The 25601-nt window shown below is 37.1% G+C and overlaps 1 protein-coding gene across 1 annotated transcript in view; it reads right to left on the bottom strand.

Moving 5' to 3' along the window:
- Positions 1-1677: 1677 nt before the first annotated feature.
- The window catches only part of LOC149159390 (putative LRR receptor-like serine/threonine-protein kinase At1g67720), a 36846-nt gene continuing 12922 nt past the window's right edge, over positions 1678-25601 (bottom strand). The window contains exons 2-13 of the mRNA XM_089434289.1: positions 11409-11896; positions 11116-11242; positions 10946-11017; positions 3917-3985; positions 3733-3801; positions 3579-3650; positions 3023-3455; positions 2737-2882; positions 2516-2538; positions 2251-2449; positions 1975-2107; positions 1678-1884 (exon numbers count right to left, since the gene is read on the bottom strand). Of these exons, the coding sequence (XP_089290415.1) occupies positions 1678-1884; positions 1975-2107; positions 2251-2449; positions 2516-2538; positions 2737-2882; positions 3023-3455; positions 3579-3650; positions 3733-3801; positions 3917-3985; positions 10946-11017; positions 11116-11242; positions 11409-11896 (2038 nt within the window). The remainder of the gene's footprint in view (positions 1885-1974; positions 2108-2250; positions 2450-2515; positions 2539-2736; positions 2883-3022; positions 3456-3578; positions 3651-3732; positions 3802-3916; positions 3986-10945; positions 11018-11115; positions 11243-11408; positions 11897-25601) is intronic.

A 25601-nucleotide genomic window follows, 5' to 3' on the forward strand; every position in this document is an offset into this window, starting at 1 on the left:
CCTATGGAGATCGGTGCAGTTCCAAGCCTTACTATATGGGATTCCCTTATGGGGTAGAGGTTTTCCATTGCACACCGTGTCAAGAGCCTGTTCTGTCGGGTCATTACCCTTGAGGTAACACATGCTCTTCGGATGGTTGAACATTGGATCCCTTCTTCGCATTGACAGAGTTCACATATACTACACTATTGTATGGACGGTTACATATTGCACTTTATGGAAGCCTAGGGATCTGCATAATGAGAAAACGCTTATATGGTATTGGTTTTTGTTAGCTGTTAGGTGTTTGAGTGTATAACTGGATTCAACCCTGCAAGACACCTGAGACATTTGTGCAGAATTGACACATTAGATTTATATTTCCAACTAAGTTTCAAGAAAAATATTCCAGAAAAACCTCTTAATCCTTGAACTGTTAGAATACTGCAGGTTCTTTGCTCTTGCAGGAACAATGAAATTTGCAGGGGCCTTAAAGATAGTGTGTATTTAACTAGAGTAATATAGCCACTCAAACATTGATCTGTAGATTTTATAATGAATAGGTTTGTTACTTAACATTGATCTGTAGATTTTATAATGAATAGGTTTGTTTCTTGCTTGCCAGAACCATTAATAATTTGATTTTGCTAACTCTTCGCTGAATACATGCCCTCAATTTATCCTCGTTGAACTCTCCACAGTAATTAATTATTTCTTATCCTCATTGAATTCTCCACAGTAATTGATTTTGTGGCACGATTTCTTGATGAATGATATCGTGTCAAAGGCCATTGGGTGATCCTGGTTGTATCCGGGAAGGAGATCATCTTGATACAATTTCAGTTTTACAATATGCAATTCAAACTAGTCAACTAATTAGTGCTTTACTGAAATTATTTGTGGTAGTACTTTTTGATTAAGGATATCTTGTCAAGGCCAGGAGATGACCCTGATTGTATCCAGATAAAATCATTTTATGAAAATCTGATTTATCATTTGACCCTTTTGGTAGAATTTCAGTCTTTAATATGCAATTCCAACTATTCAATTGCTTAGTTTTTACTTAAATGGTTTTCCTTAAATTTTGAGATGTTTTGTTTAAAATTGGATTACAAAACACTTAGATGTATTAAGGTTGACGTGACACACCTGGAAAACTTGGTTAGGAGACGCCATGGTTTCCGATTATTATCACAGCTAACCTTGGATTTAATTTAAGATTTTGGATGTTTGCTCTATGGTATCGTGGTGAAAATTTAGCTAAATTGGTTCTACATAGGAGCTAGTATTCTGCATTATGTGTGCATGCTAATTTTGGTGTTGGTGAAAATTTACCTAAATTTGTTCTACATAGAAGCGGGTATTCTGCATCATGTGCGCGCGCTAATTTTGGATTTTCTGTTTTTAATTAGTTAGTATTTTCACTGGTTACATTGTTTTTAGAGCTTTGCAGTTTGACGAAAGGATAATGGAATCTGTAGTATAGTACCTCATGAGACCTTTGAAATTAAAACAATCCATACTACTTTGGATTGCTTTCTAGTGAGTGGATATCAAACTATTTTCACATCGAACTTGGCAGATAGATAGTATTATTTTTTATGCATGTTTAGAAACTACTATACATGTATGGTTTTGTAATCGGATAGCAACTGATCTCCTTTCGATCCAGATCCAGAATGTTGCGACCTTAAGGAATTACATCTCCTCAAGTTTAATAGCCTCCCCCAGCTCTGCAACTACTTCACTGATACTCGACCTGCAAAACGATTCAGTCTTAACACATCTGATGGCTACATTGGCAACACGTGTGATGGACATTATGTTGTATTTTTCACTCAACTTTTTGTCAATAATCCCTTCTATTTTTCCAGGAATTGCGTCCATCTCCACAAAAGGTGTAGCCTGTAAATAGAAACATCAATATTATCATTAGTTTTTATGCATCACAAAACAGCTTTAATACTGTTAAAGAATAATGATCAGTTTCCTCACCCATTGAATGATGTTTAGTTTGTCTAAAGATAGCTTTGCATCTCTAGGTTGTCTACCGTATATGATCTCTAACAAAACTACTCCAAAACTATATACGTCACTCTTCTCCGTCAACCTTTGAGTGCTAAAATACCTGTTAAACAGAAGCGCAAGAAAATCTAAGCTATGAATGGCAAGAAAAATGAAAGAGTGAGATTCTAAAACAAATACAATTCCTTCACCATCACTAATATCACTAATATTATAAAGAGAGTACAAGTTATGTGTGTGATATACTCTGGATCAAGGTATCCTGCAGTTCCTTTCACCATAGTGGTAACATGAGAAGGCTCCCCATCCTCCTCATCAATCCATATCTTTGAAAGACCAAAGTCACCAAGTTTTCCTTTTAAATTGTCGTCTAGAAGAATGTTCGTTGTTTTCACATCCCTGTGAATAATTTTGGGGGAGCAAGCTACGTGCATGTATTCCAATCCTTTGAATAGAAATGGAGATATTGTTATGCATTAATAGAATGGAGATCTTATTATGCATTAATTGCCTTTAAGAGATAAAAATATATATCTACATAAGACATCTACCGATGTTTAAATTTTTATAAAGTACATCACAGAAAAGGGGACATGAAAAAACTACCCTGTGCTGCATCTAAAGCTATTTTCACCCTCGTTTTCCAATTTAATTATGAAGCTGCGTTAGGACCTGGGAAATGAAAATAAGAGCTAAATGAGAATCGTTACCTTTGGACACCATCATATTTACGAGAAAGTTATATATTTACCATAAAGGCGATCCCTTAAGGACCCTCCGGACATGTGCTCGTAGATAATCATAAGTTCTTTGGATTCATTACAATAACCCAGTAAAGTCACTAAGTTCTCGTGATAAACTCTGGAAAGAACATCAATCTGTTCATCAAATGAACGCAGAGTCATAAATTTTGCTCTACATGGTTAGTTGGGAATATGTTTAAAGACACTACAAGATTGCAGCTAGAAATTGAAGTGTGATACTATGTCCAAATGGAAAAATAGAATCTCAGAATTACCTCATTTAAGAACTGGTGAACTCCTTGCTTGGAGAACAAGGAGAGAACTTTTACGGCAATAGCCTTTCCTTCCGGCAATTTACCAAAGAACACAGAGCCAAAGCCCCCTTTGCCGATTTTCGCACTAAATTTTTGTGTGGCAGTCATCATCTGATCGAGAGTGAAGGCACAGGACTTTTCTGAATTTGGTACCATATTCGTTGCATCAATCCATTCGTTGGGGGTAAAGTGCACAACATTTTCCACCCCATTGCTTTCAGTTGCTTTCTTCTTCCTATACAGAACAATACCCGCTATCAACAATAGTCCGATGATTGGAACTCCACTGAGTGTTATTCTGAGGGCAAGTTGTTCCCTCAATTTCTTGTTTCTAGGATTCGGAGGTTTATGTTCCATTGAATCAAGAATAGATAGGTGGGGGTTTCCAGAGTATCTAGTACAGATGAAAGAAAGAGATTTTCAGTCAGATTAATTAGAATTTCAACTGGATTAATATTAATTGTCAATGGCATTCAAAATGTTGGATGTATATACTATAAAATAGATACTCGATTACCTGAGTGTCAACGAAGGGTTATGCAGAAGTTGCGGAGGAATTTCACCGCTAAAATTGTTATTCTCTACGAACCTGTAATATTCAGATAAAGATTAAAAATCGATATAAAGTAGAATTTGCCTAAGAAAATAGAAGGGAAAAGAAGCCTTACAACTCTTTAAGGTTTTTAAGTTCAGATAGCCAGTCCGGAAGACTCCCGTTGAGGTTGTTGTTTTGTAAATGTCTGCTTCACAAAGAAAATGATTGATAACTAATCTTTAGTAAAAATGCTTGGGGAAAGTCTCGGGAAAGTCTGCACAAGTGGCACTGCGAAAAATTTATATCGACAACCAACTTACAATGTCTCCAAATTGGTTAAATTCGAAAAGTCTGGCAAAGATCCCGTGAGCTTATTATTGTCGAGTGACCTGGTTAAATGGGTCATTGACAATCTTTTTTATATACTTACGCAGTGTAATTTTATTTAAAAATAAAAACAAATGTTGGGTATTTTTCAATGGGAAAAATACCAAAAACCAAACAAACAAACACCACAGAACCAATGCTCTGTTTCATTTCTTCCAGGACCTTTGCACAGGGAAGCTATTAAAATTTTTTTATCTCAGAACAAACCAATACACAGCCATAACACATTTCTATTGATTAAAAACAAAACACTGATACAAACTTCATCCTCTTTGCTGAGAGGGATTCACCAAAATATTTCAACCAGTAAAAACTACTCTGTCTCCTCCTGAGAATTTACTGTGCTGGGTTTACTGCTGTAAAACCCCTTTTACATTTACTGGTGTAAAAACCTTCTTTTACATGCTGCTGTAAAAACAAAATTTACACATGCTTACCCAAGAAAATTATATGCCTCCCCTACTTGCGGTGTTTTACTTTTCTTCACTTCCAGTTAATAAAAAAATATTTACAGATGCGCTCCCACCTTTTCTTTTCTTCATGCACTGCTGTGCGTTTCCTTGGCTTTGCCTCCTGCTTCGTTTTTACAATATATTCAACTGCATAAAAAAAATTACACAAGAAGATATGCGCTCCACATTTTTCATTTGCGGATAGCACTGCTGTGCAAATATTTTCATTCTCACACTACTGAGTTACATTACAATGAGCAGCATTTCTTATGCACTACTGTGCATTTCTATAACAAAAACATTCTTCATTTGTTCGCACGAGATGTGCTTCACCCTTAGTTTTTCGCTGCTCCAACATCTCTCGAATGGTCAACACACCCAAAAACGTATTCCATACACCTTATCTATGTTAACACAACAAAACGATTATAATATAGGCCGTATAAAAAAAACTTAAATGCTTTGCCAACCGGAGTAAATGATTTTAATTTCATGACGGCGGTCAACCCACATTGAACTTTACTCCACGCAATCCTTGATTTGATGCGAGCCCGTATGCAGCTTCGGAGATCGACGGCGGAGAGCACGGGAGCAGATCTGACGGTGGAGGAAAATATCGAAAGGTCGTTTGTCACAGAACTTTAGCTTTCGATATGTCAGAGTTGATGACATATGGTGAGAGCCACGCGTCTACACCATATCGTATCGGAGGCAAATATGCAGAAACAGCTTTTCGCTGGAAGGCGGTGCGATATGCTCTGGGCGGTTTTGTGGTTTCAATCTGGCGGTTTTGGAGATATGCGCACGGCTGCGTTGAAATTACGACTTCAACACTCCCCTTTAATTTCAACAGCTGGGCATTCGGTCATACCCAGACACTTCCTCACATCGAGGGATTCACCAACTGCTGTTACAAAGACATCTTCCTCACATAGAGGGATTCACCAACTGCTTCTGATGCAGTTCCACAAACAACAAAATAGTCTTCCTCTTAACAGAGGGTTTCACCTGTGATTGTGCTAAAGAGCACCTTCCTCTTGACAGAGGGACTTACCATAACAATGTGCTAAAGAGCACCTTCCTCTTGACAGAGGGATTCACGTGTGACTATGCTGAAAAGCATCATCCTCTTGATAGAGGGATTTACCATGTGTATGCTAAAAAGCATCTTCCTCTTGACAGAGGGATTTACCATGACACTATGCTGAAAAGAACCTTCCTCTTTAATAGAGGGTTTCACCAAACAGACACTGCTTTACATGCAGTTTCAAAAACAAACAATCATTGCACTGTTCTTTTGTGCTGCTGCATATTCTCTGCTGCACTGTTGTGTCATCTTCTTTGCTGCGTCTACCCCACACTGCTGTGTCTGCACTTGCACTGCTTGTGCACTTTTCAAAGACAAAATACTCTGTCTTTTCTGGAACAATTACACTGTCCCACCTTACAAATTTACACTGCTGTGTGTAAATATTTCTTACATTCACTGCTGTTGCATATATTGCATTTCAATTCAATGAACAACACATTCATTACACATACATTTACTGCTGTAAAGAAAAAAATTCCTTTTACATCTGTTGTTGTCCATTACCTTTCATTTCTTCAACAAAAAACTTCATGCTGCTGCATTTTCTTATTTGCATTGTTGTGTGCTTCTCCTTCTTGCCATCATGTTGCTGTCCATAACTTCTTGCTGCTGCATTTTTCATATTCACTGCTGTCCATACCCATAACCATAGACTGTCATCCCTGGGTTTTTATTTGCTGCTGCGTTGCCTCTGCAATTTGCACTATGGCTGTCTTTTGTTTCATCATACTGTTGTGTGCCCATACACTAACTCTTTACTCTCCATTACTTGCACATAGAGATAAATCATCCTCACGCTGTTTTGCGCTGCATTCTCCACACAACAAAAAAAAATTAACATGGGCTGCTGCCTTTTCTTTTTACACCCTTGCTTCACACAATCTTAGTATCCATTCATTTTTTTACACAATGGACTGCTGTGCAATTCCTTTCGATTTGCTGCTGCCACACATTATCATTCACCCATGTGCATTAAAAATCTGTTGTCCATGTTTTTCTTTAGGCATTTCTGTGCATGTTGCATTGCATACAAAAAAATATTACATTTTTCACTGCTGTGTGAAAAATTTCATTGCATTCTCAGCCACTGGGCATTTATGCTCTGCTGCGTTTTGCCTTCTTCTCATTTTCTTCTCATTGCTTTGCATTTTCATTCCCAATACAAAACATTTCCATCTGCTGTGTATTATACTCACTCTGCTGTGAGTATATTCTCTCACATTACATAGAAGGAAACTACCTTCCATTGCTATGCATTTCAATGCATGTGCTCCATAACAAAAATTCAAAACTGCTGTTTTATGTTCTATCTTCCCACTGCTCTGAGGGTCTCCATGCTTTGCACACTTCTTATTGCGCTGCTGCACTTTACATTTGAGCGTTGTCCCCTTTTTCTTCTCTGCTTTTATGGCAGATTTAACTTCATATTTTTCCCTTATAAAAGGTCTTCATCAAAGAGTGATTGTTAATATAGTTCAGCACACAAAAAATTACAAGCTCCCCTTTAATGTATGCTTGTCTTCTTTTGGCAAGTTTTCTCAAAACAAACTTAGATCAGCTGCGTTTCTTAAGGGGCTTTCACACTGTATTTCTTTTCTTCTCCATACTTGTGTAACTTTCTTCTTTTGCATGGGTCTAGCTTGCATAGCAGTCCATCTTAAGTTACAATCTCGTGCCGTATGCCCAATGTTATGACACTTGAAACATTCAACATTGTTCATGAATAACATTTCATCATTTCTTCTAAAATTGTTTCTTGGAGGTTGTAGAAGACCACAACATCTATCTCCATGAAATGCTCTACAGTCTTTTGCCATATGACCAAAGTTTGAGCAAGCATAACAATAACCAAAAAATGAACTTTGGTACCTGGGAGATGGAGGTTTCCTTGATGTACTTCTGAAGCCTTGCTGCCTTGAGATTCTTTGTTGATGACCATTGCATCTTGCCTCTTTGACATCAGCTACATTGCTTCTTGGAGCTGATTTTCTACTTGGAGTAGGATTTCTTCTATTGCAGCCTTCATTTTTCTCCTTGCCTTTATTGGAACTAGGAGCTTCACAACTTCTTCCTGGCTTCTTCACATCTCCTTTGCTTAAAGCATCTTCATCCTTGTTTGAGGGTTCACCTACATACCCAAGTCCTGATTTATCAAATGGAGATCTGTGATAGCTGAGCATATCATCCAAAGCTTGAGAGCTCTTCATGATCTTGTTCATCCCTTCAACCTTCTTCCTGAGGAGGACAATCTCTTCTTCTAACTTTTCACACTCATTATTTTTCTTTGCAAGTTGTTCCTCAGTTTCTTCTTTGCTACGAGTAGCTTCAGCTGCTACTACTTTGAAGGAGATAATATCTGACTTCATTTTGGAGATTTCTGCTTGACTTCTCTCCATTTTCTTTTCAGCTCCTTGTGCCTGCTTCCTGGCTTCTTGTAGTTCGGACTTAAGGGAGGAGACCTCTACCTTGCACTATCCAATCTCTTCTACAAGTTTATTCACTCTCTTGTGTCTTTCTTCAAGTTGACTTGTCAAGGCATCTTCCTGCTTCTTTGCTTTATTTAGCTGATTTGTCATTGATATGACTTCTTCATGATGTTTCCTCTTGCTTTCATCAAGTTCCTTCTTAAGCTTGGCGAGCTCTTCGTCCCTTTCTTTTACTTGAAGCTTGATGAGGTCAAGCTTTTCATTCTCAGCTTCTATGATGGGTTCATAAGTTTCTTCTTGACTCATTGTCATGGTTAGTGCTCCCTTTGCATGAAGGTCATGCAGTCTGTCCCATATATCTTTTGCTGATGTATATTTTCCTAGATTCCTCTTCACAGAATCAAGGAGTCCATCCAAGATAGTCTTTGCTGCTTGTGCATCATACTCCACGGATTCTTTATCCATCTTGCTGTCATCAATCACTGACTCCCAGACTTCAATCCCCTCAAGCATTAGGAAAGCCCTCATCATTATTTCCCATACATCAAAGTTTCCATCAAACTTTGGGGTTTCAAATAAAATGTATTCAAATAAATTGTCTTCTATTTTAGTAGAGGAGGGAGACACATTTTTAGCAAGCTTGGAGGCTTTCTTCTTTGACCTTGCCATTCTTAACTATACTCCAAATTACTTGACTGTGTTTTTTTTTAAACAACTGACTGTTCCTTCAACAATAACTCAAAAACTTGAGAAATACCGGAATCCCTTTGGCTGAAACTTCACACTGCTGGAGAAGCTTGACTGCTGCAACAACACCTTCCTTCAGCTTCTTTGAGTCTTCAAAGAGCCTGGACTAGTTCTGATACCACTGTTGGGTATTTTTCAATGGGGAAAATACCAAAAACCAAACAAACAAACACCACAGAGCCAATGCTCTGTTTCATTTCTTCCAAGACCTTTGCACAGGGAAGCTATTAAAAAAAAATTATCTCAGAACAAACCAATACACAGCCATAACACATTTCTATTGATTAAAAACAAAACACTGATACAAACTTCATCCTCTTTGCTGAGAGGGATTCACCAAAATATTTCAACCAGTAAAAACTACTCTGTCTCCTCCCGAGAATTTACTATGCTGGGTTTACTGCTATAAAACCCCTTTTACATTTACTGGTGTAAAAACCTTCTTTTACATGCTGCTGTAAAAACAAAATTTACACATGCTTACCCAAGAAAATTATATGCCTCCCCTACTTGCGGTGTTTTACTTTTCTTCACTTCCAATTAATAAAAAAATATTTACAGATGCACTCCCACCTTTTCTTTTCCTCATGCACTGCTGTGCGTTTCCTTGGCTTTGCCTCCTGCTTCGTTTTTACAATATATTCAACTGCATAAAAAAAATTACACAAGAATATATGCACTCCACATTCATCATTTGCTTGCGGATAGCACTGCTGTGCAAATATTTTCATTCTCACACTACTGAGTTACATTATAATGAGCAGCATTTCTTATGCACTACTGTGCATTTCTATAACAAAAACATTCTTCATTTGTTCGCACGAGATGTGCTTCACCCTTAGTTTTTCGCTGCTCCAACATCTCTCGAATGGTCAACACACCCAAAAACGTATTCCATACACCTTATCTATGTTAACACAACAAGACGATTATAATATAGGCCGTATAATAAAAAAACTTAAATGCTTTGCCAACCGGAGTAAATGATTTTAATTTCATGACGGCAGTCAACCCACATTGAACTTTACTCCACGCAATCCTTGATTTGATGCAAGCCCGTATGCAGCTTCGGAGATCGACGGCGGAGAGCACGGGAGTAGATCTGACGGTGGAGGAAAATATCGGAAGGTCGTTTGTCACAGAACTTTAGCTTCTATTATGTCAGAGTTGATGACGTATGGTGAGAGCCACGCGTCTGCACCATATCGTATCGGAGGCAAATATACGGAAACAGCTTTTCGCTGGAAGGCGGTGCGATATGCTCTGGGCGGTTTTGTGGTTTCAATCTGGCGGTTTTGGAGATATGCGCACAGCTGCGTTGAAATTACGACTTCAACAACAAAGAACTGAAAAACAATACTATAAAATTAAATTTAAAGATACAACTGTCTCTTCTTAACAACCAGCAGCGTGAGATAGATTATATCAAATGGACTTTGAGATTTATAAATGACCGTTTCATCAAAGATTGTGTATTCACTATTCAGGATATCCACTGTATTTCTTTCTAACTCACAAATTGAAGTGCATAAATCTCAGTTGAGTTCTGTATATTCTGGTTAATATACAGGATAATATTTTACCCAAGAGACGTTATAAATGGATAATACTTTTTCGAAATAATGTTATCTAACTCATATTATAATGTTATTTTTTTTAAAGGGCCTGATAAATTAAAGATTGAGGTGAATTAAAGATTAAAATTAATTAATTAATATATATATATATATATATATATATATATATATATATATATATATATTTTAAATTTTAAATTATATTTTATTTTATTTATTAGTTAATTATTATTATTATTATTTTAAATATGTTACTTTCAAGTAATTCGAATTTTAAGATGTAAATATTTTAAAAGCGAAAAAATTATTTAAAACATTAACATAAATAATAGGCTTTTGTTTTAGATTAAAATGGGTTGTAAAATATTTAATCGTGGTTATGTGTTTAAGTTCTTTTTAATTGCTATTGAAACATAGGTAAATAAATATTATTTTTATTATAATTTTGTTCTAGAAATAATCAAATCAACGTTTCCCATATGAATAATTTTATTTATTTTTATAAACAGAAGAATACTTTTTTAATATATAAATCTATTTTTTTTAATATTTAACAATACTTTTATAAAATTAACTCCTTTAATATTTATAATTTTTTTAATAAATATTTCATAATTTGTATATTAAAATTAAAAATAATGTTAATACAGAATTATAAAACGATACTTACATTTTAACTAACGCAGTCAGTTGTCCAATTTGCTCAGTAATCAATCCATTCAGATTCATCGTAGACAAATTACTGGCAACAATACGACATTCGGATATTCTTGAAATATTACGATCTTACCATTCCGTATAAAAGCAAAGAACGGTAGAAACCACAAAATTGAAACTTACATTTCGGAAATTCTTATTACAGAAGCGCTGTTATCGCAGCGAATCCCATTCCACTCGATCAGAAAGCAAGGATCAGAAATCCAATTTCTCATGTCAAACATTTCTTTGATACCTTCGAGAGCTTCAACTGTAGTTTAACAACTATTTTGTTAGGTATTCAATTATTGCACTTCACTATAACCATATAAAACGAGTCAATGTAAACGCATGACAGACAACAATTGGAAATGTGCAATAAAAACGTTGTGCAAATCATAAATTTTGAATATTAGAAGTTTAGTGAGGGCACTTACTATCTTGGAGATTTGTGGCGGGTTGGGTATCAAACACGGTGTAGTACTCAAAAGCGTTGATTATTGGAGGTAAGGTGGAGTAAGTCGGTGTCATTAGGGCGAATTTGAAGTCATCTGTTTGATTGGATGGGATTATAAGCTCCAGAGCAGAATAATTTCGCGGCACAGTAATGGTGTCAGGCCATTTTTCACCATTTATCGTGATGTAAATAGATCTGGAATGAGAGATATCTAGCATCTGGACCTCTGCAAAATACAAAATTAGTAATGATCTTTTCCCTCCTTCTGGGAATGGTCTTAGAGAGAATTGAGCCGGTTCTGAGCTGCTTAAAAGCCACGCTGTTTGCATGACAACAGTTGGAGGAAGGTTTTTAGTATTGTTCATTGATATCACCTCGTTAAAACTTACAAGTTTCGGCTCGACCAAATTTAAATTATTTGAAGGGACGCGTGGTATCCATATGCGGTCAAAGTTGTCGTAAGGATACCTGCACAATGAACCATACAAAGCCATTAAATTCAAGCCATACGAAAAAATATTGCAACGAGCCGCACTGCATTCAAATTGGCTCTCGCATATAAACGTTCTCTTGAGCAGATGGTATGGATGGCATAAAGATATATATATCTTCTGCTATAAATTTAGTGCTATAAACTCATTGCAATGAATGTGAATAACAATGGGCAGAGAATTATGAGGGGTAAATATATAAAGTTCAAAATGTTCACCTAATCTTCGAATTTCTTCCACCAAAATCAGTTCTCGATATGGTTTTCAATATTGTTCCTGGCTTAGGCTGTCCATACATGCCATTTTGGAGCTTCCTCAATTCGATAGCAGAGATAAAAGGATCATCAGACTCCAAGGTTCTGACCAAGCAAATGTATAGCACTGTGCCAGAACTAGCCAATATCCTTTCAGCATAACCTCCTTCTTCTAGGTTGACTAGTGTTAGGTTTCTCATATACAACGTACCTTTTGTTTCAATAGAGAAAGCGAAGCTTAGCGTTGTTTGGAGTGCACTGTTCTTTCGAAAAATGAGCGGCCACAATGGCGAAAACGATAACCTTATGAGGTAAGGTAGGTGAGGTTCCACAGGGAAATGATAGCAAGACTTATTGAGAGGATTTGGAAATAAGCGTAGACCAGTCTCGTAAGAACCATGGGATTCTTCAGTGACATTCCTTATTAAAGTGTCATTCCCTATGTTTGCTCTCTGACCGAGGTGGTCAATGTAATTATCATCAGTGACCCATCTTATATTGTTTATGTCACTGTAATTTGTTCTACTTCCACAATCAATACTCAGAAATCCTGTTATACGTCGGTACATTAATCAGTAAAACAATATCTTATTAACCAAATAGCAAAACAAATAAACAATGAGCCCAATAATAATACGATGTATTCAAATGAAATTACTCCGTGACCTGGTTGAGCAGTAGTTGCAGCCACGAAACACAGAAGCACGCCTATTGGTGCTGTCCAACCGCCCCATTTACCATAGCGAATTTTATCCATCGTCTCACGTACTGTCATAGAAAGGTGCTTTGCAGTTAATCACACACAGAGCAGTTATATGTGCAAGAAGGATCCCCACGATTTTGCGAAACCTTGCACCCTTTCTTATCGAAGTTTTTTTCCGTTTATTTAACGGTGACAGAAGTCGGCCTGGTGGGAGGCAGCTGTGGGAAAGTTTCTTGCAATTGCGCTCATGAGCTCCGAAGTGATCGGCGAAATATTTGAGGTGTCCGTTCCCATGACTGTTAGATGGCGACCCCACTCTGACTTGAAAATCGTCGATGGCGTTGGATTATTTTCACTCATTTTGCTTGATGCGTAACGACAATTTTTTCCAAGGGATTGCGTACGGTTCAATCGAGAGTCTCAATATTTCCCTTGACTTCTTATAAAGCGCCCTGCCTCGGGACCCAGGCCGACTTGAGAGTCGTCAATGGCGCGCGATAAGCGTCATTCATTATTCCACCCTTTTTTCTTGACATGCAATCTGATGAGCAGAGTTGACCAATTTTCCACAAGGTTTCCAAAATGGGCCCGCCCTCTCCCTCTGCCTGTTAGATCAACGACGAATACACTGAAGCCCCCGCGCTCACGTCGTCGATAGCGTGTGGTGAGGATCATTTGTATCCTGATCTTCAAAATTAAACAAAGTATCCCCAAGTAACCGGGTCTTTGAATTTACCCACATAATCAAAATTGCAAACCTGGCAATCAGGCATGTTCAATTCGCGTCACTAAGTCTCCAGAACTAAAAATAAGGCGATAGAAGTGCTCCCTATGGAACGTCCTGGTCGATCCGTCCTGTAAAGTGTGGATTGTTGAATATAAGTATCATTAATTTAAAATTATTTAATTTCAACTATATACTAAACATTAAAAATTAATATACATAAAGATTGATGTTATATCTAACCAGAGTTGATGCTTAGCACACCTCTTATGCAAAAATTGCTCCGTGCATTGCTTATGCAATAATTAGCAATTGCACTAAAAATTCAATTGTTTAGGCCTTCTCGTGTGGATTTTGCTGGTTATTCATGAATTATTACTATAAACATTGTAATCGAGATTGATGAGATGGGTGCTCTTGCTTTTTGTTTGCAATTTGTGTGATTAAGATAATTGTAATCTATTGATGTAGAGTATTTGAGTAGGTTTCACCTTCTGAAAATAGTGAGTAGAGTAGAGTAACATGTTGGAAGTTCTGGTTATCAATATGCTTCATGTCCAATTCTGTTTCCTTTTATTGTCTGATTAGGTGGTGTCGCTGATCGAATGGGAGTGACAACGAAGAACTATATCACAACTATCCAAATAGTGCTTTGTTTGATTGTTATGTTGGGAATAATGGGAGGTAGCCATGGTAATGAGAATGGAGGCATTGTAGTTATGGCGACTAAACTAATATCCACATTGAACACAACCCCAACACCAACACCAACACTGGCACCGGTCCGTTGTGTCACTCAACAATCCCCAGATAAGTTAACTTAGCCATAATAGGGACCCTTTAAAAATTTTAGTATAGAGTCTTTTAATAATTAAATAAAATAAGATTCATAAAAAAACCAAAAAAATATGTTATCCACACTTAGGCTTTAAATCTATTTGAATTCAAATGATTAAAGCAAAAAGTTAATAGGACCTTTCACATCTCGCATATCAGCAATCACATAGGTTAGAGTAAAGTAGGCGTTTAAGCAAAAACACGATGTGATTTGCCCAAGACTCAATGAGTTAATGATAGGTCATATATAACTTTAATAAAGAAAAACCCTCTATGCGTACAAAGCTCAGAATCGGTCCCTCCAGCCAGCCACGTCACCATCGCAAATAGAACAATGAATAAGTTATATCGACATTTTACATTTGTTACCACAACTCCGACATCTCGATAAAACTTTCTCCGATATCACTAGCAATACTCCATCGCAGTTTCCTCGTTGCAATACTCATATTACATCACAAAACATAAGACAAGTCTTTCCAAGGGAACTTCCAATGCAATAATTCTCACTACAAGCCTTTGCCACATATCTAAAAGGTTAGTTCATTGCATATTGACAAAAGGAAGGTTTAGTGAATTAGATAATATGCGTGACATAGAAACTTGCAATGCGAAATAAGACAACAGAGCGTTGACCTGTACAAAGAACATGTGAACCCATGATTTTTCATTTATGATTAGTTATGATGGTATTGATGGTTCTCGGTAATGTAAATGATTTGACTGATCATATTTAGTGTTTTGAGATTTTGTGTTAATTTCCTATTCTCATGCTATTTCGCCATTCTCTCCTTAAGTTTCTAATTCTAAATTTTGCTCCTTATTCTCCGCGTTCTCTCTGTTGCAGGCTAGTTCCAATAAACCGAACTCAGGCAAAATGTTGAGAGTCGCTAAGAAGAACAAGAAAACAACGATGCCGCCACAACTGACTCCACCTACTGCATAGGTTATGGAGATGTATACATTGTTCTCTGATACAACATGCACTACAAACTCCATGTGTTCTTCTTGGGAAGCAATATATAAACTATTTGGAGAAGAAGAACCCAAAGTAGTTACGAGACAAATCACAACGCCAGATGACTCTACATCGACTTCGAAAACCACCTAGGTAGACGTCACCAATTTCCATCTCCATCGAATTGTGGCTCAGCCAAACATTATGCCATACATTGATTTGGTCAAATGGATTATTGATGATGTGAACATCACATATAGAACCTTCATGACCATGAGGACACGGACACTAATTGGGTCATTTAAAGCTGAAGATTTAAGAAGGATTTAACATCTGCCGGAGCCATAGAAAATCTATAATGCATAGTTTCTTCAGAAGTTTTCCACAGAAAATTAAGTTTAGTTAGACCCGATAAGGCAGTGGAGGCGCGAGCTGAGCAAGCACAAACATGAAGACAAGGGTATGTATTCTCTAGCCTCCCTTGTTGGTCCTCATTGTCACATTGCTGCTATGATGTGTAGATTGTTCGGGCAACCTAATACACAAAAGTTCACAATAGAATGGGTTCCCCTAATGGAGGTTGCCTCTGAAGCCTATATTATGGATTGGGCCACTATCCTATCCAACAATCTAGTCTCCCAGATCCTAGCCTACCAAAGCAAGCACAATATTACTACCAGGACCGTGCCCCCTTTCTACATGAGTGCTTATATTATGGATGCAGTGTGTTTCACCTTTGACTTTCCATCTATGGGATGGAAATGGACCCTTGAAGACCCTACCTCGATCCATATTTACCATAAAATCCTCTGGGAGTCCAATTACTAGCCCCATTTTTATAAAATCTGCCATGGAATGGTGTTACCCTTGTACCAAGTCATTTTTTATAAAATACCTCCTAGGTTTTCAAGAGAAGCTCTGGATGACCTTACACCTATAGGAAAATGGTTTGGAGAGGAATTATTCACCCGTGTTAGGATTTATGGAAGCCTAGCCACCACTCATGTCCTCCCTCTATATGTACTTGACAAGCTCCTCCACCTCCACCTCATAAAAATCATGTGGAGGAGAGTCACTATATACAACCACATGGACCAATAATTGAGGTAAACTTTTTTACTACTAAGATATCAACATTTTTTTTAAAGTTACATGTATGCATGCTAATAATTTATAGATTAATTATAATTTGTCTTTTCCATTGTGTACATAAGACCAATTCCAGATTGGTGTTGAAGTCGTAGTTGTGTGTATGGCTGAATGTGATTTTGGGTATGGAGGCATTGACGATGCGAGTCCATATACGCAGGACCCAACCTTTGAGCCACGGATAGGGGAGTACCGAACCCAGATTGATTAAACCCCCATCCCACCTAACTTCCATGTTAGGTCCCTATACTACTAGTGTAGACCATTATTGTTATTAGTGCAACCCCTTTATTGTATTGTTATGCCCATGTAGTCCCCATATTGTTATTATTGTGCCCCATAGAAGCCCACTATTTTTATTATTATGCCCTTACATTATTATTGTTAGGTCGGCTCTAGTTATATTGTGACCCCTTAGACTCCTATATGTAGAAAGGAGGTCTTTCTTGGAAAAGTCACCACACCTCTATAGAATCTGTAATTTCCACCCTGGGGAGCTTAGTTACTGGTTTGTAACATTTACCAATCACCTGTGGGTTTTGGTGTAAAGACAAACCTCCACATGGTATCAGAGCTTGGACCGAGGTTCGATTCCCCCGAGCTGCATTTGAGGGGGGTGTTGGAAGAATCACCACACCTCTATGGAATCCATAATTTCCACCCTAGGGATCCTAGTTACTGGTTTGGAATGTTTACCAACACCTGCTGGTTTTGGTGTAATGAAAAACCTCCACATGGTATCAGAGATTGGACCCAGGTTCGATTCCCCCGAGTTGCGTTTGAGGGGGGGTGTTGGAAAAATCACCGCATCTCTATATAATCCGTAATTTCCACCCTGGGGATCTTAGTTACTGGTTTGTAACGTTTACCAACCACCTGCGGGTTTTGGTGTAATGGCAAACCTCCACAGTCTTGTCATTTGTATCATCCAAGAATTGTTCATTTGTGTAATGTAAATGAGGTTTCCCACTTGAATAGGTTTATTTTGAAGTCGTTGATCTATCTCTTCTTCTATTTTGTGAGCTAGTTTCATAACATTTGGTATCAGAACTTTGGATTCTAAGGTTTCACTGCTTCATACAAGTCATCGTGGAATTTTTGCTATAACCTTTTTTCTACGAAGCTTCAGAAACTGAAATTAAAACCCATTTGAGCCAAAATCGTACTGAACCTTTTATACGAATTTCAGATCTTGTGTCACTATATGTTCGGAGATATGATCCAAGTAAGTTAGGGTTTTTGCAGGCTCCTAAATTATGTCTCAAACAAGTGATCTTGGGCAAATCAACATAACTTTCTCTCTGAGCATCAGATTGAAATTTCGTAAAAAGTGACAGAATGAGGGCAGACAATAGCTTGTTGTGTATCGTTTTTAGGGCCGAAGGTCGAAACAGTGACACGTGGAACTTCGTACAAGTTCTCTCTACTGAACCGGTCTATAATCGGTCATCGTAGGAGATTTAGCATCAATCCTTCTTGGAGAATCCAATATCGATCATACTTATGGGGTTGGAAAGAGGACTCAAAGAGCTACCACAGGACAAAATTTTAGAGCCTGAAGATCCGAAATTACATAGTTACAATTGTTTCAATATCGAGCTCCTAAAAGCACGAAAAAGAATGACTCGAATCAAGAAAATAGAAACACAAAGTAAGAAAAATTGGATCGATGATTTGAAGAATGTGATCGAAGCTGAGATAAATCATTTTATCTATGTCATGGAAGCTAAGATCGATGGTATAGAATCAAAATCAAAAGGAAACATGGAATATTAGAAGAAAGACAAGGAAGGTTTGAAGGAAAGTTGTACAAAGTTGCTACAACAAAGGCTTCCTAATGATGAAAAGGTGGATATGAGGAAGTTTGATGGAAAGGATCTAGTAACTTGGATACTACATATGGAGCAATATTTTTATCTACATGATGTGAAAACCACACCAAAATGTACGTATTGCATCTTTATATTTAGAACTGAATTAGTTTGTATAGTATATAGGGCTTTGTTATCATAAACCACTTATCCGCTAGTCAATTTTCACAGAGGAAATGATAGCACATTATGAGGATACAAAGAAAAACACCTTCTTTAGCCAAAAGATAAATCTCAAACAAAAGGGTTCAATGGCAAAGCACATTGAGGACTTCCAAAAATTGAATATAAGGGTAAATGATATTCTAGAGAAGCATAAGATTGAAGTCTTCATAGGAACTTTAAAGGATAACATCCAACATAAGGTTTGACTTTGGGAACCTTATTCATTGGAGAAGGCATTCAGGTTGCCAAGAAAAATTGAAAGAAAAATTATGGCAACAAGGAAGCACACCACTCATAACTATAAAGATGGAAGTGTTGTTGTTCTTAGCCTCCCACAACCTACAAGGTTGACACCACAACGATTGGAAGAAAAAAGAGCAAAAGGAATTTGTTACAGATGTGATAGCAAATACGCTAAAGGTCATAAGTGTGATGAGAAGAAATTATTTTACATAGATTGTGAAGAGGAGGAAGAAAAGGATCAAGAAACGTCAAAAGAAGAGGATATACACTAGGAACCAACCCGAGAGAAAGAAGAAATGAATTAAACCATATCTTGTAATGCATTGGCAGGAATTACCACTCCTCACACTCTCAAGATAGAAGGACATATCAAGAAGAAAAAGGTTCAAACAGTGAAAGATCACATCAAGCATCAACAACAATCTCCCTAACTTTTAAAGGATAAGCTCACTTTGGCGTAGAATCAAATGAAACAACAGGTAGATCAACATCGCATCGAAAGAATTTTTGATGTAGGCGACTAGGTATTTTTACAACTACAACCATACAAACAAATGTCCCTCAAGTGAGCTAAGAAGGATGATAAATTATTACGAAACTATTATGGTCCTTACAAGGTGTTACAAAATATTGGTGCTACGACATACAAATTGGAGCTTCATACATCTTCCCCAGTGCACCCCGTTTTTCATGTTTCATTCTTAAAGAAAGTTATAGGTGACAAGCTCCCATTTCAAACAATATTTCCAAAACTTGACGAGGAAGAAAAAATCATATTAGAACCTAAAGTAGCCACAGAAATAAGAACCTGACAGCTACGAAATCGATCAATTTCAGAGTATCTCATCAAGTGGAAGAACTTAACCGTTGAAGGTTCTGCATGGGAGGATGAGAATTTTATAAGAAGCATCCAAAACTACTCAAGTGTTGAGGACAACACTTTTTGAAGGACAGGGGCATGTTAGGTCCCTATACTACTAGTGTAGCCCCTTATTGTTATTAGTGCAACTACCTTATTCTATTGTTGTGCCCATGTAGTCCCCATAATGTTATTATTGTGCCCCATGGAAGCCCACTATTGTTATTATTGTGACCTCACATTATTATTTTTATGTTGGCTCTGATTATATTGTGACCCCATAGACTCCTATATATGGAAAGGAGCTCTTGTCGTTTGTATAATCCAAGAATTGTTCATTTTTGTAATGTAAAGGAGGTTGCCCCCTCGAATAGGCTTATTTTGAAGTCATTGATTTATCTCTTCTTCTATTTTGTGAGTTGGTTTCATAACATTCCATTTGCACTCAACTGAGCCACAGGTTGGGGAGCACCAAACCTAGATTGATCATACACCCTATCCCACTTGACTTCCTTTGCACTCGACTAAACCCCAAGCAGGGGACTAATTAAATACACATTTCGAAATAATTTATTTCCAAATTGTTTATTTTGTAAAAGTAATTTTCTAATTAATTTGAATTTCAATGCGTTATATTGCAGTACCAGATTATGGAAGTTTACTTTGTGCATCGAAACCCACTTAATAGTTCTAGAAGTGATACTTTCTAGAGTGGATCATAGATAATTTGTATACTTTCAGGCCCATTTCATAGGGCACATTCACATGTGATACAAAATTTGTATAATTTCATACATGGAAAGTTTTTGGATGCATGAATATTATTTCAGTTTATGGATGCTTACTATTTCAGTTTATGGATGTTCATGTAATGTAATTTTCGTATATTTTCATATGGACAGTTTATTGATACATTCATTATTTTACTTTATGTTTATTAATCTTGTTTATGGATGCTGATTAAATTTCATTTTATGGATTTATTAATTATTTTGCTAGTTTTAAAAAAAATATATCTATAGTATATTTTTTATTAAAAAATATAACAATTTTGATTTCTAGTTTCATAGACTAAAAAAATAAGTACGATTTTAGATTATGACACAAGTCACTTTAATACTTAAAATGGACTAAAGTATATAATGATTCAACTAAAAAATACAAATAGGATTGAAATGAGTTTTAAATTCAATTTTAAAAGATGTCTTCAACCAGTAAACAACAAATAAATTTTATTCAATCTTATTCCTTTTGAGGTCATCTACATGAGTTTAGTCATAACATGATATAAGTCATATGTATTGGAATTTGATATACAAAAAAATAATTAATGATATGTTTCTATATAATTTTATGAACATTTCCTAAATTTATTTTGTAATGCTCTCCTCCCACATTTACCCAAGTTACTAGCCTACCGGGGTAAACATGTGACAAAGAGTTACTAGATATGATTCAACCTCCTGGATCACCTTAGGGAAGTGGAATCGACAAAACAAAACCCTTACTGAGTTCCTTATTAGGTGTTATAAGACCCCCAAGGGATAAACCACCCTTCTAGGTGCCCAGACCCTGAATTAAAACTCTTTTTCAGTGGCCTGATCTCCTAGATGTAGGCACAACACTACCTTATTTCGACTGAAACCCTCCAGTCACACGCATGCTTCCTACAAGGGAGTGACTACAGTCCTTTTCACCCAATTCTGTGTCTGCGACCCCAAAATTTAAGCCACTTTTTCAGGCTAGCATCCAGACCTCTGCCTAAAACTTAATGACACTTTCTAGAACCATGAATGACCCAAGGAAAAAGACTTCCATACATATCTTAGACAAGAACATGACCTAACAAGGCCTATCCATGACAAACATTACGTCAAACATATCATGAACATGTAATGTGTAGGTCATCGATACACATCTAAACATAGGGACCTCATACTTATCTTATATTTTTCAAGGTGTGATGCCCTCTCATAGTAGCTACATTATCATCTATTAGGTCATACATTAATTATACATTCATCATTCATTCATTCATTAATCAAAACATTGTAAGAGTCATGACTAAGATCTGTCATAAAATAATGCTTATAACCTAAACATATGACTAGCAAGTAGCAATAATAGAACAACCATTAAAGTCTCATAATAAAAAGTACATATACACATAAGTCACAAGAGAAAAATAGTTCTTATTAACATATGCAAAATCCAACCAAGCCAGGGACTTCCACGTACCACCCAACCATAGATTAGGATGATCCAAATATTTATTTCAGCTAATCACCCCTGTGCCATATTATAAGCATGAATGTGGTACTCACAACAAAACCAACCAAGTTTCCCCGGGCTTTACTACAATCCCCACTAGATCACTAGGCCCTAAACAAGCATGGATGCCTCTAGATCTCTCCACCTACACCGTGAGGAATTTTCCTATACTGTAGTCTCTAGGTTTTACTGTATATGACGGCATTCACCAGTTGAAGATTCCTAGGACAAATCAAGAATCCGCCCTCCAAGCTTTATCGTATATCCCTCCATTAACTGGTCGAGGACTCCTAGGCCCGATCGAGGGCACACACCTCTAGGCTTTACCATATATCCCGCCATTCATCGATCGAGGATTCCTAGGCCCACCAAGGAACTCAAAATATGACTTTACCACAATCCCACTTGGATTCCTATGCCTTGTGTTCTTTCTTTCAGAGACCACCTAACTCAGTTTCGAAACCATCCAGCAATCCATCTCAACCAAATATAAGAGAACCCATCACATCACAACTATCCGAAAATGGAAAGGCAAGGCTGAAGAACACTATCACACTTGGAAAAACCCATGCCAATGACAGCAAGAGAACCAAATACACACATGCATGTACCATTCATGCCAAATATAGCAAGGAAATCACACATGCAAATCGACACCTGCAAATAATCTCACTGTAGCTGTTAGATGTTGCTCTTCCTTGCTTGATCTTTGCTTTCCTTTTCCTTCTTGGTCCTTCCTTTTCTTTCCTTGATCCAATGCTAGAGTCCTCCAAGAATGTTGTAAGTTTCCAAGAGTAAGAGAGAGAGAGAGAGAGAATAGAAAGAGAGAGCTCCAAAATTGAACTGACAAAAAGGTACCAACTCATCCTCAGAAGTCTTTTTTATTAATGAGGTCTCTATATTCTTCAATTTTCCATTATTTTCCTTCAACTTCCTCCTTGCATGCAACTTGTGACCTTTTACCATCCTTTTCTCCTAATTCCTTTATTTTCATAAACAAAATGCCAATTAATGCCACTTTTCCTTTCCAAAGCCTTTGTTATCTGAAATGGAGCAGATTAGTAATGTTGTGCTAATTCCCCATTTAGAATAAAACCCAAGATGTTTATCATTTTCTTATCAAGTGCTTAAGGATTCACCATGTTTGCTTAATTAACTAATTTCCATGAGAGTTTCTTATGTAAATGTTATAAACAATTTAACATAAAACATATGCTGAGCAGCAACAAAAAAACACCAAAGAACATCAAAATACAACACACAACACAAAGATTTGATGAGGAGTTCACCCCTCCTGGGCTACGTCTCCTTGGTCCAGCTTCCAATGCTTGGGCCTCTCTATTATGCTCAAAATTACAACAAAACTGTGTTTACAATGCTCAAATGCCTTTGAAACCTATCTCAATAAGTTCAAAATACTAAAAAATGGCGATCTAGCCTCTTTTTGCATCCAATTTGAATAAGAACTCAAGAATTTATGACTTCTCCTAGTTCTCCCACTATTTATTCCACAAATTTCTCCAAAATCGACATAATCCTACAAATTTGCTCCAAAATCCGCTAATTGAGTGCAAATTTAGTCACGTCGTGGGCCATAACATGTCGGCTATATTGAAAATCGCAATCGGCGAGGTTTGGCAGGTTGAAGGTATTGTTAACACGCGGAATGTTGCGATAAAGATATCACGGACACGATGTGAGTATAAACTGTGACTCATAACATCTTGCATCTGGGAACTTATCGCTCATCGCAATCGGCAATCAATGCAGGAACATAATCGGAGGTATCAACAGACCCAACGACATATAAACTGCAACACATAAACGTATCACGTCCGGGCAGTCTATCACAATCGGAAATTTATCTCTCATCGCATTTCGCTATCGGTGGATAATATTTGTATCATATATATATCAGTGGATATTGGGTGCGATATGCAACTGTGTTGGGGGCCGATTCTATAACTCCTCCTTTCTTGTGATTGTGATATATGATATCGCAAATCGCAATCGACATTGCCTGGGGACTGATTCTTAACCCGATCCACCTACAACCTGTGATATGTGATACGCAAGGGCCAATGGCAGCCTGCAACTTAGAGCCTCCTCATACGTTGGGACCTTCTCCGCATCATCCAATCCTGCCATGTCACAATTCAAACTTGAACTTTGACTTGCTCTAACTTTTGCATATGAGCTCGAATTTGAGTGTCGTTCACACCGTTGGATTCAGAATGATGAGCTCTTCGATATGAAGTTGAGTTTAACAAGATTCTGACACTTTGATTTTTGAGCATAAACTTGAGCACCTGATCACTTCTCCCCACTGGAAGCCTTTTGGACCCCAAAAGATTATATTCAGTTATTGAACAGATGAGCATATTGTTTCGTCACCTTCCCCTCTTCAATCCATTTGGCCTTTGATGGATTTTGTACCTTTGAGAACCCACTCAAGATAATCAAAATTTCCCCTCTTTGATCACCTCATTCTTCTGTCAAGTATGGTGTCTTGTTAAAGCTCATCAAGAAAATTATGGAGAAAAATCTTCAATTGATGGAATCTGTACACTTTCTCCTGATCTTCAATTAAAGGAGGCTCATACAATCTCAATTTTTCAACATTAGCAATGAAATAAATTTGCATATATGAAGGCAAATTAAGCTTGAAAGCATTATTACCAATATTTTCCAGAATTTATAAATGGACCATAATGGACTGGTTTCATATTTTACATTCCTTCACCTCGAAGCCTTTCCTTGCTAATGTAAAGCCAAACTTCATAACCTACTTGAAACTGATGATCCACACGATGCTTATCATGCCTTGCCTTATACTTGCCTTGTCTCTTTTCTAGTTGTTCTTGAATTGTTTGGTGAATCAACTGAATTTGCTCAATGAATTCTTTGATCTGTCTATGTCGCTATGTCCATCTACAGCTACATCTTTCTCAAAGATGAAATCCAAAGATGTTTTAGGCAAATAACCAAGGCATGCCTCAAAAGGAAAAGTTAGAGTAAAAGAATGTTTTTCTCAGTTGTAAGCATCTTGAATATAATGTAACTGTTCATCCCACAACTTAGGATGTTTGTTGCAATATCCTCTTAGCAAATGAATAATTGTCCTGTTAACCACATCATTTTGACCATATGTTTGCGGATGGAAGGTTGTACTTTTCTTCTTACTTGTTGTCCATCAAGTTCCATAATTTGACCAAAAATTCCAACAAATCGGGAATCACGATCACTTACAATAGAAGTAGGTAATCCAAAATGAACCCATACATTTCGAAAGAAAAGTTGAGTTGTTTGTTCAACTGTAATTTGTTTTTTTACAAGGCATTAATATGCACACTTGCTGAACCTGTCCACAACACGTACAAATATTCATGACCTTTTCTTGATAAAGGAAGACCTCCTACAAAATCCATAGAAACACTCTCTCCCATGTGGCGTGAAGGTGTTGTAGTGGTGTGTAACAATATTAGTTTCCTTTACTTAGACTTATTGACTACACACAACACAAACTCTGATAAAACGTGACACACTTTCAAGAATACAAGGCCAGTAAAATAACCTCTGAAGATTTGTCATTGTTTTACTTACACCGAAATGTCAACAATAAGAGAAGTGTGTGCTTCCCTTGTGACA

The sequence above is a fragment of the Pinus tabuliformis genome, chromosome 5_2, assembly GCF_031772625.1.
Source record: "Pinus tabuliformis cultivar Carrire ecotype Pingquan chromosome 5_2, CPIR1, whole genome shotgun sequence".
NCBI classification, from domain to species: domain Eukaryota; kingdom Viridiplantae; phylum Streptophyta; class Pinopsida; order Pinales; family Pinaceae; genus Pinus; species Pinus tabuliformis.